Genomic DNA, 24,861 nt, shown 5'->3' on the forward strand with positions numbered 1-24,861 from the left:
TAAAAAGGCAAAAAATTAGCCGAGAATGGTGGTGCATGCCTGTAGTTCCAGCTACTCGGGAGGCTGAGACATGAGAATCGCTTGAACCCAGGAGGCAGAGATTGCAGTGAGCCGAGATCATGCCACTGCACTCCAGCCTGAGTGACAGAGCAAGACTCTGTCTCCGAAAAAAAGAATAAAAAAGAATAAGCCAGATCTTCATATATTTTAAGTGGATGAGAGCCCAGCAGCAACATGTCTTGTTTAGCTTTGAATCTCCTCTAATAAATCTATATTTAGTTGAATTAGCACACACACAAAGCAAATAGAAATGATTTTTATATAGGTTCTTGCTACCAATAAGTAGAATTCAAATTTAGGGATCCCTGAGCTGCATCTATTGAATTAGCAATTTGCTTTTTTTTTTTTTAAGAATATGATTAGAAGTTACAGTTAAATTGTTGGCACAAAGAAGTCACTGGGGCTGGACATGGTGCTCACGCCTATAATCTCAACGCTTTGGGAGGCTGATGTGGGAGGATTACTTGAGGTCAGGATTTCAGGTAATCCTAGGCAATATACTGAGACCCCATCTCTCCAAAAAAAAAAAAAAAACAGGTAAATTTTTTTTCTTTTTCTTTTTTTTTTTTTTTTTGAGATGGAGTCTCACTCTGTTGCGCAGTGGTACAATCTCAGCTCGCTGCAACCTCTGCCTCCTGGGTTCAAGGGATTCTCCTGCCTTAGCCTCCCAAGTAGCTGGGATTACAGGCATGCACCACCATGCCTGGCTAAGACCTTGTCTCTACAAAAAATTAAAAAATTAGCCAGGCATGGTGGCATGCACCTGTAGCCCTAACTACTCAGAGGCTGTGGCAAGAGGATTGCTTGAGTCCAGGAATTTGAGGCTGCGGTGAGCTATGAACGTGCCACTGCACTCCAGCCTAGGCAACAGAGTGAGACTCTGTCTCTAAGGGGGAAAAAAAAGACAGTTGAAAACTGAAGTTTGGAAATATTCAAATAGTAAAATATACATTATTTTTTAGCTCATGGACTGTTTTGGAATATCAGTATGGTTATTTCACTTTTCATAGACAATTTGAGAATTAAGGTTATATAAATTTATATTACCCATTTTAAGAAATGTTAGTTGATAATGTTGTTTAAGTTGGCGTTATATATTTTCAGAGAAAAAAAAGCTTCCTTCTTTCTTTAGTCTTAGAGAAATGCTTTATTATAGTCTTTAAAGAAAGGCAGGAAGCAAGTCTGTCTGCTCCATAGCAAGTTCTACAGGTCATATAAGGGCTCGTTAGTAGTGTATGTTAGTGCAGCCATTCCAAGAAAGACATCTAAGCTGAGCATCTAAAAGCAGATTTGTTGTTTGTAAGTGCCTGGTGTCTGAAATGAACTGTTGTTTAAATCTTAGTATGCCCAGCTACTTCTTGACACAGTAGATAAGTTTCAGGGTGAATTCCGTTTAGAATTCCTGAATATTTGTCTGTTCTCTCCAGCTAACTAAGTGACGCTTGGGGAATAGCTGTGCAGATAGATGGAAACCCAGTTAACGGGGGCATGCTCCACTGTACCAAGAGGAATTATAATGCTCGTTTGTACTTCTGGCACTTCATGACTTTTCTTTTACCTACCCCATTCCCCGTGTGCTCTATTCCAAGTGCAAAAATCTTCTAGTAGGCTTTCACTAAGGAAATTCCCCAAAAACATTTTCCCAACCATTGAGAGTTGGTCATTTACTTTTTTTTTTTTTTTTTTTTAAGCCCACTGACAAGGAACTGAGAGAGACTATAGCATTGCTGACAGCCCAACAGACTGCTCTGGAAATTATCGTCAACATGTGCTGCAATGAAGGTTTGTTAATGTTTACATTTAGACATTTTCCCCCTGGGCCAAGAGGGAAACTCCCGTGGAGATTTTCTTAACTATTCCAGTTCTGCGTGGTTTGCCCGCTTCCTAGATCCCTCTGATGACGAATGGGAAGAGCTTTCTAGCAGTGATGAAAGTGATGCATTTATGGAGAATTCTTTCAGTGAGTGCGGGGGACAGCTGTTCTCTCCCCTCTGCCTCTCCCATGAGGTTCACACGGCTCTCACCAACTACCTCATCCCAAAGAAGGTAATCCATTTTCATTCTAGGCTTACCGTGGAGCATGGGAAAGGCTTAAGCAAGGTATTCATTTTGTGTATAAAAGAAGCAAGCTCACACTTCCAGGTTGTAGATGGTGGTAAGATCTGAGACAAAGCTGAGCCTAACAGTGCTGGAAATAGGCGAAAAGGTCATTCTATATGAAGCCTAACCATTTCACTTAGGAGTAATATATTGGAATTATATAAGGGAATCATGCGTTAAATGACTACTGTTTAACCTTTGCTTTACTGCCTCTTTTAAATCTAGATTTTTGAGAAAACTGCCTTTCCAAACAGCATTGCAGTTGACCTATGTTCTAGGAACCCTACTTGGAAACCTTTGATTAGAAAGTAAGAACTCTTCTACTTTCAAAAACATTTGTCATTATTTTATTTTATGAAATGATGGGCCATTAAATAGAAGGTGCTAACTCCCCCTAGGACCCAGAAGTTTTGTTCCTGGGTATATATACCAGAAAAATATGTGTCCACATGTCCTAGAATACATGTATATGAGAGTGTTCATAGCAGTGTGTGTCACAGTTGCCCCAACCCATAAACAAACGTATTGTCCATCAGAGTTAGAATGGTAAATAAATTTTGACAAAATCATGCAGTACAATACATGCAGCAGTAAAAGGGATCTGAATTAGAACTACTTACAACTCGGATGGAACTTACATTGTTGAACCAAAAAAGCAAGACATAAAAGAATACACACACTGTGATTCAGTTTTTACAAAGTTGAGAAACAGGCAACATTGAACTATTTTGTTCAGGGATGCATACCTTGGTGATACCTATTTAAAAAAAAAAGAGGCAAGGAAATGTTTACCGTAAAAGTCTGTATGGTGGTTACCTGTAGGTGTCAGGGAGGTGGGATGTTATATGGAAGAGATACAGGGGCTTTCAGGGTCCAGCAGTGTTTATTTCTTTCCCAGGTGCATGGGTGTTGGCTTCATAGACTGTTTGTTAAACTCTCTATATATGTTTTGTACTTAACCGTATATATGTCACATTTCACAATTAAAAATAATTTTAGGCTGGGCATGGTAGCTCACACCTATAATCCCAGGACTCTGGGAGGCCGAGGTGGGAGGATCACTTGAGGCCAGGAGTTTGAAACCAGCCTGGGCAGCATAGCAAGACCCCATCTCTAGAAAGAAAAAAAAAAATACAAAAACTAGCCTGGCATAGTGGCACTCAGCTGTAGTCCTAGCTACTCAGGAGGCTGAAGTGGGAGGATTGCTTGAGCTCAGCAGTCTAAGGCTGTAGTGAGCTATGATGGTGACACCATACTCCAGCCTGGGAAACAGAATGAGACCCTGTCTGAAGAAAATTAGAATTTTAAGGATGCTACCCTACACAGAAATTTTTCTAAAACATATTCCTCATGACTCATGAATGAGTTGTGCATCAGAGGCCGTGAATATTCAAGCAGTTTGATTTGGCAGATTAACAGTTCACCTTATAATTCTAGCACTTTGGAAGGTCCAGGCAGGAGGATTGTTTGAGGCCAAGAGTTCCAGAGCAGCCTGGGCAACATAGCAAGACCCCTATCTACAAAAAATAAAAAACTTAGCCAGGTGTGGTTGCATGCACATGTAATTCTGCTCCTTAGGAGGCTGAGGCAGGAGGATCACTTGTGCTCAGGAGGTTGAAGCTACAGCGAGCTGTGATCACACCAGTGCACTCCAGCCTGGGCAACAGAGCAAGACCCTGTCTAAAAAATGATAATAAATTTTAGAAAACACAAAAAACAGTTCACCTTGTGATTCTTTGCTAACTCCCATAGATCCCTTGTATTTACAGATATTTCTAGTCAGAACCTGAAGCTTAGGCTAAAAGTTAATACTGAATTCTGATGGGCAACTTCTGGAGAATCAGACGGCATTGTTTCACTTCCTTTCCAGAATGAACACTATTCAGTGCAGAGCCCTCTTCTGTCTCCAGAGTCTTGTGTCCCTCCTGGATGTGGAGCACCTGGGAGGAGCCGCAGCCCTTCAGACGCTTGCACAGCATCTGTCACAGCTGCTTTTTTCTCAACCAGGTAAATATTTAGGCTTTATTGTGAAAGACTACGCAGATGGAACAGAATTTTGAAGGGGCAGGAATTTGGATTTTTGTAAATGTATATTGTTTGTCATCCAATCTGCAGAAACCTTTCCCAGACACAGGAATCATGTATTTATAGTTGCCAGGGGGTACAGAGTCAAAACAAGGTATGCAAGCAGCTCCTGGGCTTATAATTTTCTTTTTTGTTAAAATTGTTTGCATCCAGTTATATCAGGCCAGTCAAGGCTGAATCATAAATATCATAAAGGCCTCATTAAGGTATTTGGATAATTCTCAGCCAGGCGTGTGGCTCATGCCTGTAGTCCCAGCACTTTGGGAGGCCGAGGCGGGAGAATCACCTGAGGTCAGGAGTTGGAGACCAGCCTGGCCAATGTGATGAAACCCCTCTACTAAAATACAAAACTTTAACTGGGCGTGGTGGCGGATGCCTGTAATCCCAGCTACTCGGGAGGCTGAGGCAGGAAATCGCTTGAACCCAGGAGGCGGGGATTGCAGTGATCTGAGGTCGTGTCATTTGCATTCCAGCCTGGACAACAAGAGCAAAACTCCATCTCAAAATAATAATAATTGAGTAATTTTCTATTATTTTCTTTCCAGTTACAAGCATTTAAATTTGATTAATATATGTATGTAGTACAGAATTCAAAAGTTATTAGAGGACAGAAACTGGAAAGCCTCCCTCCTTTCTCCCACACCCAGTTCCTCTCCCAGAGTCAAGTTACTGTTATACCAGTTACTTGTGTATCCTTCCAGAGAGATTCTCCATGTATAAGAGAGCATGTGTATGGGGGCATGCGTGCGTTGTGTGTAAAGCAAACAGTAGGATACCATCCACACAATTCTACACCTTGCCATCATCTAACATGTATCTTCAAACACCTTTGCATGGTAGGAGCTGATTCTCTAAGTTACAGGTCTCTGATATGGATTAATTTCATATGCACACAAAGATCTATAGAGATACCAGAGTTAAATTAAATATTCTTTTAAATGACCTAGCTGTAGGTTTCACTTGGAGGAAAAAAACAAAAAAACAAAAAACTAGCTGTACAAAGTCCGATGCATGTTCTTCTAACAGATTTTCATAGTTCCTTATAGTAAAATCTTACTTAACTTGACCACATTAAACTATAGGAGCTCAAACCAAACAAAAACAAGAGAGACTGAGAGAGAAGAACAAGTGGTGTTTTCTATACTAAAGGAAAACTCTCCACGTTACTCCACCCAGCATCCATTGCTGGAGCGAGGGTAGCCTGGGAGGTGGGAATCTGCCCCTCCCTCTCAGCTGCTGAGGTTTCAGGTGTCTTTCAGGATTTTTTGAGGGTAAACATGAAGATATTTGCTTCTACACCAACTTAAGGGTAAATGTGAAGATACTTGCTTTCTACACTGGCAAATAAGATAATTCCATTGTGTTATATTCAGTGTATTCTTCATATATTTTATCCTCCTTTTCAGACACAACATTAAGTCCAAGAATTGAACTCCTAAAAGGTCAGGCCAGGCACGGTGGCTCACACCTGTAATCCCAGCACTTTGGGAGGCCGAGGCGGGTGGATCACCTGAGGTCGGGAGTTCAAGACCAGCCTGGCCAACATGGCAAAACCCTGTCTCTACTAAAAATACAAAAATTATCCAGGCGTGGTGGCAGGCACCTGTAATCCCAGCTACTCGGGAGGCTGAGGCAGGAGAATCGCTTGAACCCGGGAGGCGGAGGTTGTAGTGAGCCAAGATCGCGCCATTGCACTCCAGCCTGGGCAACAAGAGTGAAACTCTGTTTCAAATAAAAAGATCAAAAGAGAGTCACTTTTAACTAAATCCAAGTTTTTGTGTCAACATCCATTCAAGTGTTGGTCCCCAGTTCTTTAGACATCTGTTTTACGTTCCATCAAGTTCCTAAGAGGTGCTGTGTGTTTAATGGTACATGTTTTTCAAGTTCTAAATTAATCTTTAAAAATTAAGTAAGTAAATATTCAGAAACCCATATGTGGTTACTGAGCTGTCTCTGCCACCCTTTCAACATTGATTAGTTAACAGGTGTACCTTTCAAGTACTCCTTGGCTGTGCATTCATTGGCTGGAATGATCCCATGAAAGCTGTGCCCAGCCATGCCCAGGACAGGATATAGTCAGGATATGGGCAGTGCTAGTCCCATTCCCATTCCAAGGCAGGATGGGACAAGCACTGGAGTACAGAGGCAGCTCGTCAGTGTGAGCAGACCAGATGATGGCTGTAGCTTTGTATTTATCTCCCAGCCTTCTTCTAAACCTGGAAGAGATCTGGATGGTAAACGGGGAGGGGACTTTCCCCAACTTTTGCAAGCATTCTGGCTCCCATCAGCCCAGCAAGATGTCCTGTGGGGTGGGAGTGAGAGGGCTGCTGTTGCTCATGCCCACCCCCACCCATTCCCCTGGGTAGAGGCGGGGGGCAGAGCCAGGCAGGGAGTCCACAGCCAGGGTCCCAGGTGAGCAGGACCCCAAGTCTCTCACTCCTTCCAAGCCCTACCTAAGCTCCAGGTAACCCTGGCAGTCCTGGTTCCTCAAGCTGCCATCTCTCAGCTCTGGGCCATTTGTCACTGAGAGTCTGGTCCAGGTACCCCCAGTCCCATCCCCAGGAAGCACAGAGTTTATTTCACTGGAAACAAACTCCCTGTGTGCCTGTGCTATAGTGAAAGCACTCAGGTATGTTTCTCCTGGTTCTGCTGGTTATTTGTGGTCATTGAGGCCAGCACATTTATTAACTACAAAGATCGCGGGAAAACCGTCCCAAGCTGAGTCCTGGAGAAATAATGGAAAGTTTCTGAACTGTGGGAAAATATAACTAAGCACTTTGATTTTAAATAAATTCCTATTTCATGTCTATTCTTGACATCATCTTTTTTTTTAAGGTTCAGGAATGTGACATGCTGCTAGGTTAAGAATGCTTTTGTGTATCCTGAGGGTCATGATGTTATTTATGTAGAAATCACCTACCACACGTTACTGTCACAACAGTAATTTTGAAAATGTATTCACCTAATGACATGGGCTCAGTTACTTCCAGGGATTGGTAGTCTGAATTGGCCTTGCCTGTGTAATGGGTTTGGATGGTTACTGCTGGGGGAAGAGGGCCATTACAATACCTCTGGGCTGTCCAGCTTGCTTGGGGCCCATACTCGTATCCCATCTATGGCCTTCGTATCACCTAATATTGGCATTCGGAGAAATGGAGAATCAAAATGACTCGAAAAGTAGTGTCATTGTTATTTATTTTGGAATAACAGAATATTTTCTTATCAGAATGAATTTGATAAAGGTTAATCGCTTATATTTGGAGATGATATTCTTTTTTTTTTCTCTTATTTGAGACGGAGTCTTACTCTGTTGCCCAGGCTGGAGTATGGTGGCGCGATCTTGGCTCACTGCAATTTCTGCCCCCCAAGTTCAAGCAATTCTCCTGCCTCAGCCTCCCAAGTAGCTGGGATTACAGGCGCCTGCCAGTGCACCTGGCTAATTTTTGTATTTTTAATAGAGACGGGTTTCACCATGTTGGTCAGGCTGGTCTTGAACTCCTGACCTTGTGATCCACCGGCCTCGACCTCCCAAAGAGCTGGGATTACAGGCATGAGCCACCATGCCTGTCCTAGAGATGATATTATAATACAGTCCTAAGCATTTGGGATTTATTAATAATGTAATCCTATGGGTTCTATATGGATAGTGGGAACTGTTACAAGATAATTTAGTGGGGGCTGGCCATGGTGGCTCACACCTGAAGTCCCAGCACTTTGGGAGCTGAATTGGGAGGATCACATGAGCCCAAGAGTTTAAGACCAGCCTGGGCAACATAGTGATACCCTGTCTCCACCAAAAAAGGTTTTTTAATTAGCCAGGAGTGGTAGCTTGCTTGCGCCTGTGGTCCCAAGAAAGCTAAAGTGGGAGGATTGCTTGAGCCCAGGAGGTCAAGGCTGCAATGAGCTATGATTGTGCTACTGTACTCCAGCCTGGGCAACAGAGTGAGACTCTATCTCAATAAAATAAAATAAAAAAGGAGAATTTAGTGGGGAGAATGGGGCTAAATATCTCTGCTGTTTTGTGTTATGGTTGAGAGTTAAACGTATGATGGTTCTACTGCTCTAACTTGTTTTAATTTTAATGCTAAATACAGTTCTGAATACAGTAGTTATAACATTTGTGATACTCTGTACATACCTACATTTATGTTTGTGTCTGATATCAGAGATGAGGACATTTTAGTACAATCTGGTCCTTGCATTCAAAAGCACTAATATCTTTGTCTCCTTCATTAAAAGCTATTGGTTTTCAAAACATCAATGCGTTTTTTAGCAATGTCGTATTTCATATCATTCGGCTCTATTACATGAGTGCTGAAATCATTTAGGATTCTCTGTTTTTCCAGATTTTGAGAATCAGAACGTTCTTTTTTAGTTATAATTAAAATGGTAGTATCCCATTCTGGGATATATTTTCCATTCCATATCAGAATATTGAAAATTCAGGCTGGGTGGCCGGGCATGGTGGCTCACGCCTGTAATCCCAGCACTTTGGTAGGCCAAGGCAGTTGGATCACCTGAGGTCAGGAGTTTGAGACCAGCCTGACCAATATGGTGAAATCCCGTCTCCACTAAAACGAAAATTAGCTGGGCATGGTGGTGTGTGCCTGTAGTCCAGCTACCTGGGAGGCTGAGATAGGAGAACTGCTTGAACCTGGGTGGTGAAGATTGCAGTGAGCCAAGATTGCACCACTGCACTCCAGCCTGGGTGACAGAGCAAGACTCTGTCTCAAAAAAAAAAAAAAATTAATTAATTGATTAAAAATAAGAAAAAAGAAAATTCAGGCCGGGAGTGGTGGTTCACACCTGTAATCCCAGCACTTTGGGAGGTGAAGGTGGGCAGATCACCTGAGGTCAGGAGTTCAAGACCAGCCTAGCAAATGTGGTGAAACCCCATATCTAAAAATACAAAAATTAGCTGGGCGTGGTGGTGCACGCCTGTAATCCCAGCTACTTGGGAGGCTGAGGCAGGAGAATCACTTGAACCCGGGAGGCGGAGGTTGCAGTGAGCCCAGATCTCGCCACTGCATTCCAGCCTGAGTGACAGAGTGAGACTCTGTCTAAAAAAAAAATTAAAAAATTAAAAAAATTTAAAATCAGTCTGAAAAATTCACCTGAGTATAATTACTTGTGGGTTGATTATGTACCTACATTTAGACATGCTACAAATTCTTAAATATTGTTTGAAGTTGGCTGGGCACGGTGGCTCGCGCCTGTAATCCCAGCACTTTGAGGGGCTGAGACGGGCAGATCATGAGGTCAGGAGATCGGGACCCTGGCTAACACGGTGAAACCCCGTCTGTACTAAAAATGCAAAAAAAATTAGCCAACCATGGTGCCGGGCGCCTGTAGTCCCAGCTACTCGGGAGGCTGAGGCAGGAGAATGGCGTGAACCCGGGAGGTGGAGCTTGCAGTGAGCCGAGATCGCACCACTGCACTCCAGCCTGGGCAACAGAGTGAGACTCTGTCTCAAAAAAAATAAAATAAAATATTGTTCAAAGTTGTTGAGAGTAAAGACATTTTGAATCACCTCTTTGTGTGCAATTCATGAATTTATAAATTCATAATTTTATAGGGCTATACCTAGAGCTTTAATCAAATATACATTTCACAGTCAATATGGTAACTTTTTGAAGTTTAATAGCAACAAATTGGCTGGACAGAGTGGTGCACACCTGTAATCCCAGCACTTTGGGAGGTTGAGGCGGGTGGATTGCTTGAGCTCAAGAGTTTGAGACCAGCCTGTACATATGATGAGACCCTGTCTCTACAAATACAAGAAAAATTAGCTGGACTTGGTGGCACGTGCCTGTGGTCCCAGCTACGCGGGAGGCTGAGGCAGGAGGATTGCTTGAGCCCAGGAGGTCCAGGCTATTAACAACTTCACACTGATTTTTGAGTGCCTGTTAGGTACCATGTTTTATGAGACAGGCCTTGTTATTTCATCGTCCTGCTGAGGAAGCTGAGATTTAGGAACCTTAACTGAGAGGTTAAGGAACCTCTTCCAGGTCATTCTTTTTTTTTCTTTTTTCTTTTTTGTTTTTTTTTGAGACGGAGTCTCGCTCGCCGAGGCTGGAGTGCAGTGGCACGATCTCGGCTCACTGCAAGCTCCGCCTCCCGGGTTCATGCCATTCTCCTGCCTCAGCCTCCCGAGTAGCTGGGACTACAGGCGCCCACCACCACGCCTGGCTAATTTTTTTTTTGCATTTTTAGTAGAGACGGGGTTTCACCGTGTTAGCCAGGGATGGTCTTGATCTCCTGACCTCATGATCTGCCCACCTCGGCCTCCCAAAGTGCTGGGATTACAGGCGTGAGCCACCACGCCCGGCCCAAGGTGGTCATTCATTCTTTTAGCTTGTATTTATTGAATGCTTTATATCGTACACTGTTCTAGATGCTAGGGATCCAGGCGTGAACAAGATAGGCTAGGTCACTATGTTCGTGGAGTTTGCATTCTAGTATAAATAAATGTTTTATGTGATATTAGCTATGAAGAAAAAAATAAAAGCAGAATGATATGAGGCGTTGCACTAGGCCAGTTAGTGTGGAAAGGCCTCTGTGAGGAGGTAACGTTTGAGCCAAGACTAAAATGAAGGCAGGAGGAGTCACATAATTAGGTCAAAGGCAGCTCTGTATCCCAGGGCTGAGTGTGCAAAGCTCTCCTATTATTCTGTGATTATTATGGGAAATCCCCTATTTTGGTACATAATATATATCTGAAAATGAAAGAGCCAAAAAATACAATCAGCCGGGATTAGAATTTGAACACAAGTTGCCTCTCTTCCACCCGGGTAACCTAGAAGTGGGGGATCGGAATGGTATTGAGTCCCAGGCACTGTGGGGCAGGAAGTGAGTGTATCTATTGCTACATAACAAGCTATTCCAAAACTCTGTGACTTAACAACAACAACAATCATTTATTATTTCTCAAAGTTTCCTTTGGTCAAGAATTTAGACAGGGCACAGTGGAGATGGCTTTTTCCTATTCCACAATGTCTAGGTCAGTGGTTCTCAACCATGGCCACTTATCCCCTCCCACCTCCCACCTGGGGACATTTGGCAACGTCTGGAGCTATTTTTGGTTTTACAACTTGGAAATTGCAACTGGTATCTAGAGGGTTGAGGCCAGGAATGTTCCTTCACATCCTACGGTGCCCAGGAGACCCCTGCGCACACACAAAATGAAGAATTATCTGGTCCAAAATGTCAGTAGTGCAGAGGCTGAGAAATACTAGTCTAGGGCCTCTGCTGGAAGACTCGCAGAGTGTGGGCTGGAATCATCCGAAGTCTTGTTCACTCACGTGTCTGGCAGTTGGTGCAGGGGTTGTCAGGAAGAACACCCACAGTGACCTCTTCATGTGACGCAGGCTTCCTCATAACAGGATGGTTGAGTTCCCAGGGCAGAAGTCGAGAGAAAAAAGAGCATGCGCACATGCGTCAGGGCTGGAAGTCATACTGCCTTTTGTGACCTAGCCCGTCACTTCATATTCTGTTGGTTGAAGAAGTCACAAAGTCCCACCCTGATTTAAGGAAAGGAGAAGTAGATTTCACATCTTTATGGGAAGTGGCAAGGTGCTTGAAGATCACACAGGACTTGAAATATTGCTGTGGCCATTTTTAGAAAATACAGTCTACCACACCAAGCAAATCTTTTCCCATCAAAGGGGTTAAGGAGCCAGCTCCCCTGGGTGACCCTCACTGTCCCTTGCACGTGCCTGTGCCAGCATAATGGCTTACTGCTGGTGTTCTCGTTGTCCTCTGTGGGAAGAAGGGACAATAAGAAAAGTGTGCAAATAAGGAGTAGGAGTGGGAAGGAGATGTTGGATCAGTTAAAGTGATGGTGCCGTCATGTCCTGGCTCTGCACAAGCAACAGTGTGTGGCTAAGCAGTGGGCCTGGGTTGGCAAGGAAGCATTCTGACTCCACCAAAGGTAGGTCTACCCAGCACCCTGATGGAGATCTATGAATGACAGAATTCAGTCTGCAAAAGCTAGCTCAGGTTTATTATGTGCTAAAGTGTGAGTCAAATGAAAACCCAGTGTCTGGAAGTCAAGGACTGTCTGTAGAACACCTCCTTGCTGTGATTATTTTAACCACGATCATCTTTCAGACTTAGGTATAGGGTGTATAGGGGGCTGTTAACTAAATATTTTGGCTTAAATATCGAGGGGTTTTGTTTGTTTGTTTTATTAAGAATAGCATTTATTAACATTTAGCATGCTTTGTTTCGTTTGTTGCTTCTACAAAATAGCCTACCTTGGAGAAATGCAAATTTTACATTTCATTTTTGTGTTTTAGATTTTGCTAAACATGTTGACTTTCTAGAAGCCATAAGTAGTGCTTTGAGGGCCCTTTTGCAAACAATGGCCTCCAAGAACATTTCCCAGGTAAGAGTTTTAAAATTTTTTGTATGAAACTTGTAAAGATTCTGTATTATGGAGGCAAAATTCATTACTTCACTATTTTTAAAAATACATATTTCTGTTACAAGAATAATACGTGATCATTGTAAAAAAGAAAACAAAAGTGATTAAAATAAAAAGTAATATCTTTCTGCTCCCTACCATCAGCAACACACACAGGTGCTTTTAATTTAATTTTTTAAGTTTTTTTAATATATAGGCTTACTAGCAAAACAAGTGCTTTTTAATCGATACAGCTTAATTGATAGATATGTTGTAAATAATTTCTCTATCATTGGTCTTTTTTTTTTAATATTTTTTTTTTTTTGAGACAGAGTCTTCCTCTGTCGCCCAGACTGGAGTGCAGTGTCATGATCTCAGCTCACTGCAACCTCTGCCTCCTGGGTTCAAGTGATTCTCGTGCCTCAGCCACCCAAGTAGATGGGATTACAGGCATGCGTCACCACAAAATTTTTGTATTTTTAGTAGAGACGGGGTTTTGCCATGTGGCCAGGCTGGTGTTAAATGCCTGACCTCAAGTGATCCACCCACCTTGGCCTCCTAAAGTGCTGGGATGCCAGGCGTGAACCACTGTACCCAGCCTTTTTTTTTTTTTTTTTAAACATTTCATTACAGACTTTGCAAGCATGCCCTCCTGACCCTTCACAGCAATCCATGTGCACTTCATCTCCCATAGGTGCCTGACCACTTTTGTTACTTTTTACTGAGGAGATTTTCAAACATTCCTAAAAGCAGAGATAATTCTGTTGCTTTGTTTTTTGAGACGGGGTCTTACTGTGTTGCCCAGGCTAGCATCCTGGATTCAGTCCTCCCACCTCAGCCTCCCAAGTAGCTGGGATTACAGGTGTGCGCTACCATGTCCAAAGCAGAGATAACCCTATGAGCCTGCATGCACCGTCGCCAAGCCTCAGCAGGTTATTAGCAGCCTGTCATTCTTGTGACATGGTTTCATTCGTCTCACTGGGTCCTTATTTTTGTTTCCTGGAGTATTTTAAAGCAAATCATATTTGATCCATCAATATTTTATTATGTAGTTCAGTATGCATGTCTGACAGAAAATTAAATTTTTAAAAATCTTAACCCCAGTACCATTACCCCAAGCCTCCAAATTAACGGATATTTCTTGTTATCCTTTGGTTTGTACTCTGAGTTCAGTTTTCCTAGTTGCAGTCTAAATTCAGTTTTCCCAGATTGCCTTAAAAATGTATTTTAACATGGCCGGGCGCGGTGGCTCACACCTGTAATCTCAGCACTTTGGGAGGCTGAGGCGGGCAGATCACCTGAGGTCAGGAAGTCAAGACCAGCCTAGCCAACATGGTGAAACCCCGTCTCTACTAAAAATACAAAAGTTAGCTGGGCATGGTGGTGCACTCCTATAATCCCAGCTACTTGGGAGGCTGTGGCAGGAGAATCACTTCAACCTGGGAGGTGCAAGTTGCGGTGAGCCAAGATCATGCCACTGCACTCCAGCCTGGGCAATAGAGCAAGACTCCATCTCAAAAAAAAAAAAAAAAAAACCAGAAAAAGAAAAAAAAGTCTTTTAACAATTGGCTTGTTCAAATCAGGATCTAAGCAAGGTTCACGTGTTGCTTTTGGTTGATATTTTGGTCTCTTATTATCTCAAAAAAGAAGTTTTACTGAGATTTGATTCACATACCATGCAGTTTATCCATTTAAAGTATACAATTCAGGCCGGCTGCAGTGGCTCACGCCTGTAATCCCAGCACTTTGGGAGGCCAAGGCGGGTGGACCACGTAAAGTCAGGAGTTCAAGACCAGCCTGCCCAACATGGCGAAACCCCATCTCTATAAAAAATACAAAAATCAGCCGGGCATGCTGGCAGGCGCCTGTAATCCCAGCTGCTTGGAAGGCTGAGGCAGGGAGAATTGCTTGAACCGGGAGGTGGAGGTTGCAGTGAGCTGAGATTGCACCACTGCACTCCAGCCTGGGCGACAGAGGGAGACTCTGTCTCAAAAATAAATAAATAAATAAAGTGTACAATTCAGTGGTTTTAGTGTATTCTCACATTCTTAAATCTCTTAAATCTATAGCATTTCCCTCACTCCCCCCCCTTTCCCCATACACTTACCCATTGAAGAAACTCTCATTTTGTTCCGTAGCGTTTTCTGCACTGGCAGATTTGGCCAACTCACCATGATGGCATTGTTCAGCATTCCTCTGTCCCCCATGTTTCCTGTGAGCCAGGAGCTAGGTCTAGAGCCTTAATTAGATCCAGGTCCAGATTATTTTTTGTTTTTTTTTTTGTATTTATAATAAGTAATCTAGACAGGTCCAGATTTTTTGGCAAGAATAATTTATAGTGCTGTATATATTTCCTATATTTATATCACAAATCGTATGATATCATAAAATAGTGATGCTGAGATTAATTAGTGAGTTCACGTAATGGTTTTATAACCAGTGATTGTGGTTGCCTGGCTCCATTATGTCATTAGTGGGTTGCAGAATAGAGATATCCTAATTTTGTCTTGTCTTTTTTTTTTTTACATTTATTAGCTATGATTCTTTTTTTTTCTTTTCTTTTTTTTTTTTTTTCAGAATAGATATCCTAGCAATCTCTATAAGTGACCAGTGATTTTTTTTGCTTTTTAGTATCATTTTGAACTCAGGGTTTTTTATATGTTTGTATTTCATTCCATTACAGTCATGCTTTTTGCTGCCAAATTCATCCCATCTTTGGATAGTAGGAGTCCCTTCAAATTGGCTCCTGTGTCTCTTTTACAAGAATTTTAGGTTTTTGATCACTTTTGCTTCCAGGCATAGGATGTCCCAGGTTCAATTTGTAATTTTCTTGCTTAAAACCTGGAATCTGGCCAGGCACAGTGGCTCATGCCTGTAATCCCAACACTTTAGGAGGCCGAGGTGGGCGGATCACTTGAGGTCAGGAGTTTGAGACCAGCCTGACCCACATGGCGAAACTCCATCTCTACTGAAAATTCAAAAATTAGCTGGGCGTGGTGGCAAGCGCCTGTAATCCCAGCTACTTGGGAGGCTGAGGCAGGAGAATCGCTTGAAGCCAGGAGGTGGAGGTTGCAGTGAGCCGAGATTACGCTGCACTCCAGCCTGGGTGACAAGAGTGTGACAAGAGTGAAACTCCATCTCAAAAAAAAAAAACCCTGGAATTAGTTACTTCTCCAATTCTCCAAGAAGCTCTGATTTCTTTAGTGGGGAAAGTGAATTGTGGAGTGCTTATTGCTACCATGTTGCCATTGTTTCTAGGTCTTTTTAGTGGAAATAGCTAGGAAATAGGCATTTTTTTAGGAGACAAAAATAATGTTTATCCTGATAATTTCCAGTTTAAATAAAAAATGGTACAATGTTTTTACTTAATTTTCAATTTTATATTTGTATCTTTTTGTATCCCCCAAAAAGATACATTTGTACCCAAAAAGGTACATTGTACCCAAAAAGATACGTTAGTGACATTAAAATTCTTATTTGCAGCTGGTCTGATGGTAGTGGGTTATCAGAACTTATTAACATTAGTGTCACTGAAGTTGGTATACAACCCCCCATGCTAAGTTTGACTGGCTTTAAAAATAATAAAAAATAGGTCGGGCACGGTGGCTCACGCCTGTAATCCCAGAACTTTGGGAGGCCAAGGCGGGCGGATCACAAGGTCAGGAGATTGAAACCAACCTGGCTAACACGGTGAAACCCCGTCTCTACTAAAAAATACAAAAAATTAGCTGGGCGTGATGGTGGGCGCCTGTAGTTCCGGCTACTCAGGAGGCTGAGGCAGAAGAATGGCATGAACCTAGGAGGCAGAGCTTGCAGTGAACCAAGATCGCGCCACTGTAATCCAGCCTGGGCGACAGAGCGATACTCCATTTCAAAAATAATAATAATAAATAATTTAAAAAATTGAGAAAAGAAAGAAGAAGATTTTTTAAAAATTTTGTTGTTTGCTTTCTCCTACAGAATGTATTTTGTAGTAGTGACATTAAAAGACATTAAAATTATTTGCTATATGGTAATATTAAAATTGTTTGCTGTAGTAACATTAAAATTGTAGTGACATTAAAACTATTATTTGCTTTATCCTACAGAATGTACTTAATAGTATCAAAATAACAATGCTCTTGTTATTGCTAACAATACTGTTTCTTTTTGCTTCTTTATATAATTTTTTTCTTAATGCTTTTAAAATTTTTTTATACTTTATTTTTATTTTTTAATTTTTTAATAGAGATGAGGTCTTGCTGTGTTGCCCAGCCTGGGCTTAAACTGGCCTCGAGTGATCCTCTTGCCTCAGCTTTCCAAAGCTAAGAATTTTTTTGAAGAGCATAATTTGACCCTCAGTTTCTAAGAAGTAGAAATGGTAATGGGATGCATAGCCTGCCATGTGGCTGCTGGGTGGACCAGAAAACCTTATACTCTAGGGCCTATAGGAATATAAAGTATTTTTATTGATTTCCCCTGGTATGTAAGCAGCAGCTTATGGGATCAGTGTGATGGTTAAGGAAAATTACTCAAAGCCCATGTTCAGGGCCAGGTGCAGTGGCTCATGCTAATAATCCCTAACACTTTGGGAGCCTGAGGCGGGAGGATTGCTTGAGCCCAAGAGTTCGAGAACAGCCTGGGCAACTTTGTGAGACTTCATGTCTACAAAAAATAAAAATAAATTAGTCTAGTGTAGGGGCGCACATGAGTGATAAGTAGTGACGCTAGGATTTGAACCCAGGGTGTCTGGCTCCAGATTCCAAGCCTTTCATCACCACACCGTGCTGCTGCTTATAGGAGATAGTCTCGCTCTGTTGCCCAGGCTGGAGTTCAGTGGCACAATCTCAGCTCACTGCAACCTCTGTCTCCCAGGTTCAAGCGTTTCTTGTGCCTCAGCCTCCTGAGTAGTTGAGATTGCAGGCGCGAGCCACCACACCCAGCCTTAAACTGAAAATTATCCACTACATGGTAGAAGCACCATATAATGTAATGGTTTTTACAGTCTTTAATTATGATAATACAGACATCTCAAAGTAAGTTCTTACCTTGTATAGACTCAGCCAATTTTTTTAAAACTACACAATCCTATTTATACTTTCAAAGCCTTTTTCTTACCATTAATATTAAAAAGGAATTGGACTCTCTTTAGTCTGTGTACATCTGGAATGAAAGTCTTCATCAAATTAAATGGAGCCCCTTTGATATTAGATAACAATGCCGACACGAGCAGGGTTCACCTTAGTTCAGAATTACCAGCTCTGTCTGGAAGAACTGGAATATATATTAATAGTAACTTACCTGCCAAGAGTTTATGTCACTCTTAAAATCCTGTAGCCTATAGAGGAGATTCCTGTCAGTCCAGTTTTCGCATGCTGATAGAATTAATAGAGTTTAACATTATAAATACTGTCCTCTTCTCTTTCAACAGTGCATGACTCCTGATCAGCTGATGACATTATGCAAAGCAGGCATTCATAGTAGTAATGTCGGGGTTAGAGTGAATGTCGTTAGCATTTTAGGAATCACTGGCAGCGTCCTTGCCAAAGAAGATGGTACACTTGAAACTCTTAAGGTAGAACAATTTGCTTCTGACCTAACATGTTAAATAATTAGAAATGGGAGAAGAACTGTTGGTGTTAGGATTTCTTAAAACTTGTGTGGACTTGAAGAGAAGAAGTCATATCAAGTTGCTTTATTGAGTTATATTATTAGAATATACCTTTTGGCTTGATCTAACTATGTGTATTAATTAGGTAAGTATTTGAAAAATTGAGCCACATTTTACAATTTAACATTATTCCAGAGGTACCTTTTTAAAAAAATAAATCTGTCTTTAGTGAAAGGGCAAATTCAGAATTTTTAAAGATGCCTTCTGCCTTTGCTGTTGCATCCAGTGTATGCATGTTACATTCTCCTGCTGATGAATGAACAATCCACACCATTTTCCTTGCACACCAGGCAACATGCATTCTGAAAAATGCCACACAGTTAATTCTAATACCACTCCATAAATTTTAAGCAGCAACCCTGGTAGTGCCAATATACTAGGAGTTCCCTCAGCATATTTGCTCTTAGCAGTTAGCACAGTTGCTCACAAACTGCGCTGTTAGGAGTACAGCATCGCTAGTAATTAGAAGGACCATCATAGTAGAATTACACTTCGGTGTGCTAATAATTGCTGAAGTGTGAGACTAATGGATAATAAACTCATTATTATAAAGTACCTCTTAACCTGCTAAGAACTTTACAATGATGACTGATGTTTTTAAGAATCTATTTTTGAAAAATGATACTTGCAAAGCTTTTTCTTTTTCTTTTTTTTTTTTTCTGAGCTGGAGTCTCAGTCACCCAGGCTGGAGTGCAGTAGTGCAGTAGTGCGATCTCGGCTCACTGCAACCTCCCCGTCTGGGTTCAAGCAATTCTTCTGCCTCAGCCTCCCGAGTAGCTGGGATTACAGGTGCCCACTACCACACCTGGCTAATTTTTGTATTTTTAATAGAGATGGGGTTTCGCCATGTTGGCCAAGCTGGTCTTGAACTCCTGGGCTCAAGCGATCTGCCTACCTCAGCATCCCAGAGTGCTGGGATTACAGGCATGAGCCACTGCACCCGGCAACAGTTATTTCTTAGTGTGTCTAATTCCTGGTCCATATTCATAATTTTACAGTTGCCTCAAAATTGTCTGTTTACAGAGAGCTTGTTTACACTGCTGAAGTCCACATGTTATGTTTCCTGTGGGGTCTTCTCTTTCTCTCTTAATCTTGAACAGTTCCTCCCCGGCACCACGTGGTTATTCTCACCTCCTGGATCAGTTGTCGTATATAGTGTCCAACCTTCTGGATTTGTCTGATTGCTACCTTGTGGTGTTAAATTTGTTCTTTTATCCTTGTATTTCCTGCAAACTGACAGTTAGATCTACAGACTAGATTCGATTCAGATCAGTCTTATTTTACGTTTTTTAGATATGAGGTCTTGCTCCATTACTGAGGCTGGTCTTGAACTCTTGGGCTCAAGCGATCCTCCCGCCTAGCCTCACAAAGTTCTGAACTTACAGGTGTGAGCCACTTGCAACTGGCCCTAAAGGGTTTTTCTTATGCTTTTAAAAGCAGATTTTTTGTTGTCGTTGTTGTTACAGATAAGATTTCTATGCATCTTGACATCATGGAGAAAGCCTTTTTGAGAGAGGTAGAGGGGAAAATTTAGTGATTTCCAAAATCATACATCATTTATGGATTTTAATTCACTTTATTTATGAATATAAACTATAATATGTTTAATTTATCTTGCTTATACTTGGTATGTTTATAAGTATTTAAGTCTAATCTCTTAAAGTTTTAATTTTTCCCTGGCATTTGTATATAAAATAGTATGCATGAGTTATTGCCACATTCAAAGTTGGTACTTGTTTTGGAGACTGGTGTTAGTCATACTAAATGTGTTTTGTTGTTTCCAGAACATTGGGTGCTTTCTGCTTGAAGTTACCACCAAAGATCCTTCCCTTGTGGTAGCAGGAGAAGCTTTGGATGCCCTCTTTGATGTTTTTGCAGATGGTAAAGAAGCCGAAAGAGCCTCGATTCAAATTAAATTATTATCTGCTCTGAAAGAATTCCAGCCGGTCTTTAAAATGAAGGTTTGTAGCCATTTAACTTATAAATACATAAGTCTGAACATTCTGTGGAGATGAGGGTGTGTGTAGTTACCGCTGTGCAACTCAGAAGCATGTGCATGACAAATCCCCATATGTAGCACAGCATCCCCAGTACTTTGTAAAATGTTTGTTGACTGAGTCATAGCTCAACAGTGTGACTATTGAATCACTGAAACTGAAGCTAAAATGGTATCTGACAAGTTCTTCTTTTTTTAACAGTTTAGTAATTTTGACAGTGCTTCATATATGTCAGTATTATACTCTGTATTTTGCAAAGCACTTTCATACACATTTTGCATTTATTTAATTTTACTTTTTTTGTTGTTTTTTTGAGACAGAATCTCACTCTGTCGCCCATGCTGGAGTGCAGTGGCACGATCTTGGCTCACTGCAACCTCCCCTTCCCCGGTTCAAGTGATTCTTGTGCCTCAGCCTCCCAAGTAGCTGGGATTACAGGTGTCCACCACATCACCCAAATAATTTTTGTATTTTTAGTAGAAACGGGGATTCGCCATGTCATCCAGGATGGTCTCGAACTCCCAGCCTCAGGTGATCCGCCCGCCTTGGCCTCCCAAAGTGCTGGGATTACAGGTGTGAGCCACCGTGCCCAGCCATGCTGTTCTTAAAGGTTACAGTCCTTTAGATTTCTGGATAAAGAGCTTGCAAGATAAGAAAAAAAAATCCCCTATTTCCCTGCAGCTTCAAGGAAAGCAGATATATTAACAGTTAGAGTCATCAAACGCTGCAGAAGCAGGTGCTTAAAAAAGGTTAAACAGTGAACTGGGAAAATAACCCCTGACTTCTGAAAGGTCTTTATTCTGATTGATTTTCCTACTCAGTGTATATTGCTGTGGTAATAACATTTGTTTTTCTTTTATCAAAGATACAAAGCTCTAATGAGATTTCTTACTAGCCAGAGGCTAGCCTGTAGTTATTTATGTGAAACTCTTTTTTTTGCTAAATGAAGCCACAATTTGTATTAAAGGCTATTCAGTGTATATTTAGCTACAAAATGCATTTACGTACAACCAAGAACTTCTCTTGAGCAGTGTTTCTCAAAAGTGCCCTCCTTGTATCAGCAGCATCAGCCCTTGCCTGGTAACTTATTCAAAATGCAGGTCCTCGGCCCCAACTCCAGACCTACTGAGTCACAGACTCTGTGGATGGGACCACCAGTCTATTTTTCAACAAGCCTTCCAGATGATTCTGTGGATGGGCCCACCAGTCTATTTTTCAACAAGCCTTCCAGATGATACTGTTGCACACTAAAACCTGAGAGCCACTGCTCTAGAATAGAGGTGAGATCAAACTCAGATTCCATACAATTGATATAAAAACCACAAGCCAGGCGCAGTGGCTCACACCTGTAATCCCAGCACTTTGGGAGCCCCAGGTGGGAGGATCATTTGAGTCTAGGACTTCAAGACCAGCCTGGGAAACATAGCAAGAACTAGTCTCTACAAAAAAATTTTTTAAGTTAGCCATTAAGTGGTGGCTCATGCCTGTCATCCCAGCTACTCAGGAAGCTGAGCAGGAGGATTGCTTGAGCGCAGGAGTTGGAGGCTACAGTGAACTCAGTAGATTGCAGCACTGCACTCCAGCCTAGGAGACGAAGCAAGACCCATCTCTATTAAAAACAAAAAACAAGCAAGCAAACAAAACCAGCGCTGGGCATGGTGGCTTATACCAGCGCTGGGCATGGTGGCTTATACCAGTAATCCCAGCACTATGGAAGGCCAAGGTAGTAGGATTGCGTGAGCCCAGGAGTTCAAGACCAGCCTGGGCAACATAGTGAGACCCCACCTCTACTAAAAATTTTTAAAAATTACTCCAGCATGGTAGTGCACCGCTTCTAGTCCTAGCTACTGTGGTGGCAGAGGCAGGAGGATCACTTGCGTCCAGGAGGTCGAGGCTGCAGTGACCCATGACCACAGCACGGCTCTCTGGCCTGGATGACAGAGAGAGACCCTGTTCCAAAAACAAAAAAACCACAACACTACAGACCTCTGGCTAACAAAGGAATTTTTTTTTTAAGGTGGGGTCTCACTGCGTTGCCCAGGCTAGTCTCAAACTCCTGGACTCAAGCAAACCACCTGCCTCGGCCTCCCAAACTGCTGGGATTACAGGCATGAGTCTGCACCCAGCCTTACAGAGGAATTTCATTAAGGCTTTATACCTGAGAAGAAAAACAATTAAGTATTATTACCATAGCAATGCATACTAACAAGGAAAATCAGTCTGAACATCAGACCTTTCAGAGGTTAGGGGTTATTTTCCCAATTAATGGTTTACATAATTCCTTTCTATAGTTTATATAACTCTTACCACCTGCCATTCAGTCACCTTTGTAACTATCATTTTTAATAATGCACATTCTCAGTTTATTCTTTACTTACCGAGTTCCATTTACCTTGGAAGTAAAAACGTTTTTTCCAAATTCTTACAGCTGTCTGCTTCAGCAAATGGTTAAATACACCCTAAATTAAATACTTTATTTAAATGAATTAATAATATCTACCAAGTTACATACGATTTTTTGTTTTTTGTTTGCAGATACGTAAAGAAGGGAGAGGTAACTATAGCACAGATCAGCTCTGTGTTCTTGACAATGTGAAAATGAATTTGAGGAGATTTATTGCTTATCAAGAAACCGTTGAGAAAAGACTGACTTCTTAAACAATCCAAAAAAGAAACCAGTTCTTCCCCCAAAGTATTCAATGCTTAGAATACTAAAAGGTTTTCTTTGAATGTATATGTTTCTGAAAGTCATTTTTTAATGCTTACATTCTGTACGTTCTGTAAAAACTCCAAAACCTGGCCAGGCACGGGGGCTCAGGCCTGTAATCCCAGCACCTTGGAAGACCGAGGCGGGTGGATCTCTTGAGGTCAGGAGTTTGAGGCCAGCCTGACCAACGTGGTGAAACTGCATGCATGAGCATGGTGGCACATGCCTGTAATCCCAGTTACTCAGGAGGCTGAGGGAGGAGAATCGGTTGAACCTGGGAGGCAGAGGTTGCAGTGAGCTGAGATCACGCTACTACACTCCAGCCTGGGCGACAGAGGGAGACCCTGTCTCCGAAAAAAAAAAAATCTTCAAAACCTGTCAGAAACTCTGTTGTTGGGTTTTTTTGTGTGTTTTTTGTTTGTTTTGTTTTGTTTTGTTGTTTTGTTGTTTTTTTGTTTTTTTGAGATGGAGTCTCACTGCTACCCAGGCTGTATTACAGTGCTGCGATCTTGGCTTACTGCAACCTCTGCCATTCCAGGTTCAAGCGATTTTCCTACCTCAGCCTCCCGAGTAGCTGGGATTACAGGCACCCACCACCACACCTGGTTTTTGTTTTTTGTTTTTTGTTTTTTCAGTAGAGATGGGGTTTCACCATGTTGGCCAGGCTGGTCTCAAATTCCTGACCTCAAGTGATCCGCCCACCCTGGCCTCCCAAAGTGCTGGGATTACAGGCATGAGCCACCATGCCTGGCCAGAAACTCTTTTTCAAGTGTTGAGATCTGTGTGGCATTTCTAGCGCTCTCTAAATTATGTGTCTGGCATATTTTAATCACTGGAAACTCAAAGAGTGGAAGAGTGGAAGTGCAAAGGAATCTCAGGTAGCTCTTAACTGATTCGCCAGCAGTGAAGAAACTTCAATCATGTTTTCCTTGAATTTTGCAAAAAAAGAAAATCCAAAGCATTGCTTGGATGGTCTTTTAAGGCATTTTATATTAGCTGAACCTTAAACTGAAATATGAAAACAAGCTTTATAAACTAGTTTTTTGATATGAAGTATGTCAATTATGTTTGCCTTTTGTGAAGAAGTAAATGAGTTGAATTTGTATTTCACTTACTAGATTTTACTAATGAGCTAATGGGGTCATTGCCATCCTCGCTACTCATGACTTTGATGAGTTATTGCTGTAACATCACTTCTTGATTTAATTTGATATGGAATCAGAATTGGGAGAAGGTATTTTTAAATAAACAACTTTTTAATGGAAAGTTTTGTGTCTTACAAATCTTTTTTAAGATACCAAATAAAGGGTTATTAGTAGAAAATGAGATGATACTATTCCTGGATATTTGTTTGCTAATGGATATTGCTTGGAATATATGTGAGACATTAAAAAAATGACAGCATGACTTTGCAGCATTACCTCTCAGTGTCTTCGAAGTACTAGGTGACAGCTGGGGCTCGAGGGAGTTTCCATGTGCATCATTGTCTCGGCTGGGCCTCTGAACCGGCTTCATTGTCCATCCATTTGCCTGATGAGAAGGGAAATTTGAAAATTTGTGTACAGTTGATCTCAGTTGCCCTGATAAAAGGCCCAATCCCCAGTACAGGACTTAATTTTAATTCACTGCTTCCGTAGCAGCACAAAATGAGCTAGTAGTGTTAGATTTCATCTGCACTGTGATGTATTTTACAGTTTTTACCTATATGATATAGACGGTTGGGAAAACAAGGTTGTTTCCCAGCCATAAGAGTTCCTAGCCCATGGCACCAAGTAAAATAACCCAAATTGTGTATATGGTGGGAAAACGGAAATGGTATACCATATACGACACCGCGCTTTATTATGGTCCTTACTCA

At 41.7% G+C, this 24,861-nt stretch overlaps 1 protein-coding gene across 6 annotated transcripts in view; it reads left to right on the top strand.

Annotated features, from left to right (window-relative positions):
• Positions 1-24,329, top strand: part of HEATR3 (HEAT repeat containing 3) — a 40,536-nt gene extending 16,207 nt beyond the window's left edge. For 5 of the 6 annotated variants that reach the window (XM_024233122.3, XM_024233121.3, XM_054533887.2 and 2 more), the window contains 8 exons: positions 1,752-1,842; positions 1,949-2,106; positions 2,386-2,468; positions 4,031-4,167; positions 12,543-12,631; positions 18,060-18,203; positions 20,084-20,260; positions 22,832-24,329. In XM_024233122.3, the coding sequence (XP_024088890.2) occupies positions 1,752-1,842; positions 1,949-2,106; positions 2,386-2,468; positions 4,031-4,167; positions 12,543-12,631; positions 18,060-18,203; positions 20,084-20,260; positions 22,832-22,954 (1,002 nt within the window). In that variant the 3' untranslated portion in view covers positions 22,955-24,329. The remainder of the gene's footprint in view (positions 1-1,751; positions 1,843-1,948; positions 2,107-2,385; positions 2,469-4,030; positions 4,168-12,542; positions 12,632-18,059; positions 18,204-20,083; positions 20,261-22,831) is intronic. The other variant, XM_054533886.2, reaches the window with a different exon arrangement.
• The last annotated feature ends 532 nt before the right edge of the window (positions 24,330-24,861 follow it).

The sequence above is a fragment of the Pongo abelii genome, chromosome 18, assembly GCF_028885655.2.
Source record: "Pongo abelii isolate AG06213 chromosome 18, NHGRI_mPonAbe1-v2.0_pri, whole genome shotgun sequence".
Taxonomy (NCBI): domain Eukaryota; kingdom Metazoa; phylum Chordata; class Mammalia; order Primates; family Hominidae; genus Pongo; species Pongo abelii.